This window comes from Rasamsonia emersonii (assembly GCF_000968595.1).
Source record: "Rasamsonia emersonii CBS 393.64 chromosome Unknown ctg1118621760473, whole genome shotgun sequence".
NCBI lineage: Eukaryota > Fungi > Ascomycota > Eurotiomycetes > Eurotiales > Trichocomaceae > Rasamsonia > Rasamsonia emersonii.
Window position 1 is genome coordinate 1 of NW_013562977.1, and position 1,011 is coordinate 1,011.

The window sequence follows — 1,011 nt, forward strand, 5'->3', positions numbered from 1 at the left end:
GTTCATCTGCTGAACCCCCGGACTGAAGCTGGTGATGGGCAACACGGCGACATCGCCCACCTTCTTCCGCTCCGTGAGCCCGGTGAAATTCTCGTACGTGACGTTGCGGGCCCCCGCCTCGAAGTGGAAGTATTCCGGATTGTTGAAGTAGCGGAAGATGGCATCTGTCCAGACGGCCGGACCGGTGAATTCCACGACCGTCTTGTCCATCTTGGACTTGGTGAGGATGCCCGCCTTCTTCATGCGCAGGGCGTCCTCGGTGATGGTGGCGACCACGTCGCGCAGCACGGGATGGCCCGGTTTCGCCTGGATCGTCCACTGGCAAAACTGGATCCTTCTCGAGTACCAGTCGTGCCAATCCGGCCGGTCAGGGTCCGCCTCGATGCCGATGATCAGCCCTACCGACAGTCGGTCCATGTCGTCGGGCAGCCAGTGGGTCGCCGGCTGCAACGCCTGAGTGTCGATATCCGCGTAGATCCCCCCGCGGGCCAGCAGAATCAGATACCGGAAGAAGTCCGCCTTGAGGACGGGCAGGGGCAGCGCTTCGAACGCCTCGACCACCTCCGGAATCCCCCCGTACAGATACCGGATCAGATGCTTTGCGATGTCGTCCGTCACCACCTCGTGGACGAATCCGGGATGGAGTTCCGTCCAGCTGGCCTCGAGGGGCCGCAGTTTCTCATCGAAGTTGCCCGATGCCGGGGTGTATTTCCATGTCTGCCAGATGTAGGCGGGGAACTTGCTCTCGACGTCGTAGGGAAACTGGTAGCGCAGTCGTTCTCGCAGGGGCCGATCGGCGAGAGACTCTAGCGAGATCTGAGAGACATGGCCCGCCTTGTCTGCACGCGATTGCGGAGGTGCCCGGATTGCAGTGTCGTCGATTGCGTCGTCGGATTTCGCGGTGGAGGCGGTATTGGGAGCGGCGGCAGCGGTAGAGTGCGACGAGCGGAGGATGACGACTAAGGCGATCAGCAGCACAGCCGCGACCAAGGCTTTTCGGAAGGGAAGCAT

At 61.9% G+C, this 1,011-nt stretch overlaps 1 protein-coding gene across 1 annotated transcript; it reads right to left on the bottom strand.

The window, feature by feature from the left end:
• Positions 1 to 3: 3 nt before the first annotated feature.
• On the bottom strand, positions 4 to 1,011 carry T310_6897 (Alpha-1,6-mannosyltransferase subunit (Och1); the record flags this gene model as incomplete). The annotated part of the gene is made up of 1 exon (XM_013470291.1): positions 4 to 1,011. A coding segment is annotated over one exon (1,008 nt), but the record flags the coding sequence as incomplete, so codon positions are not given.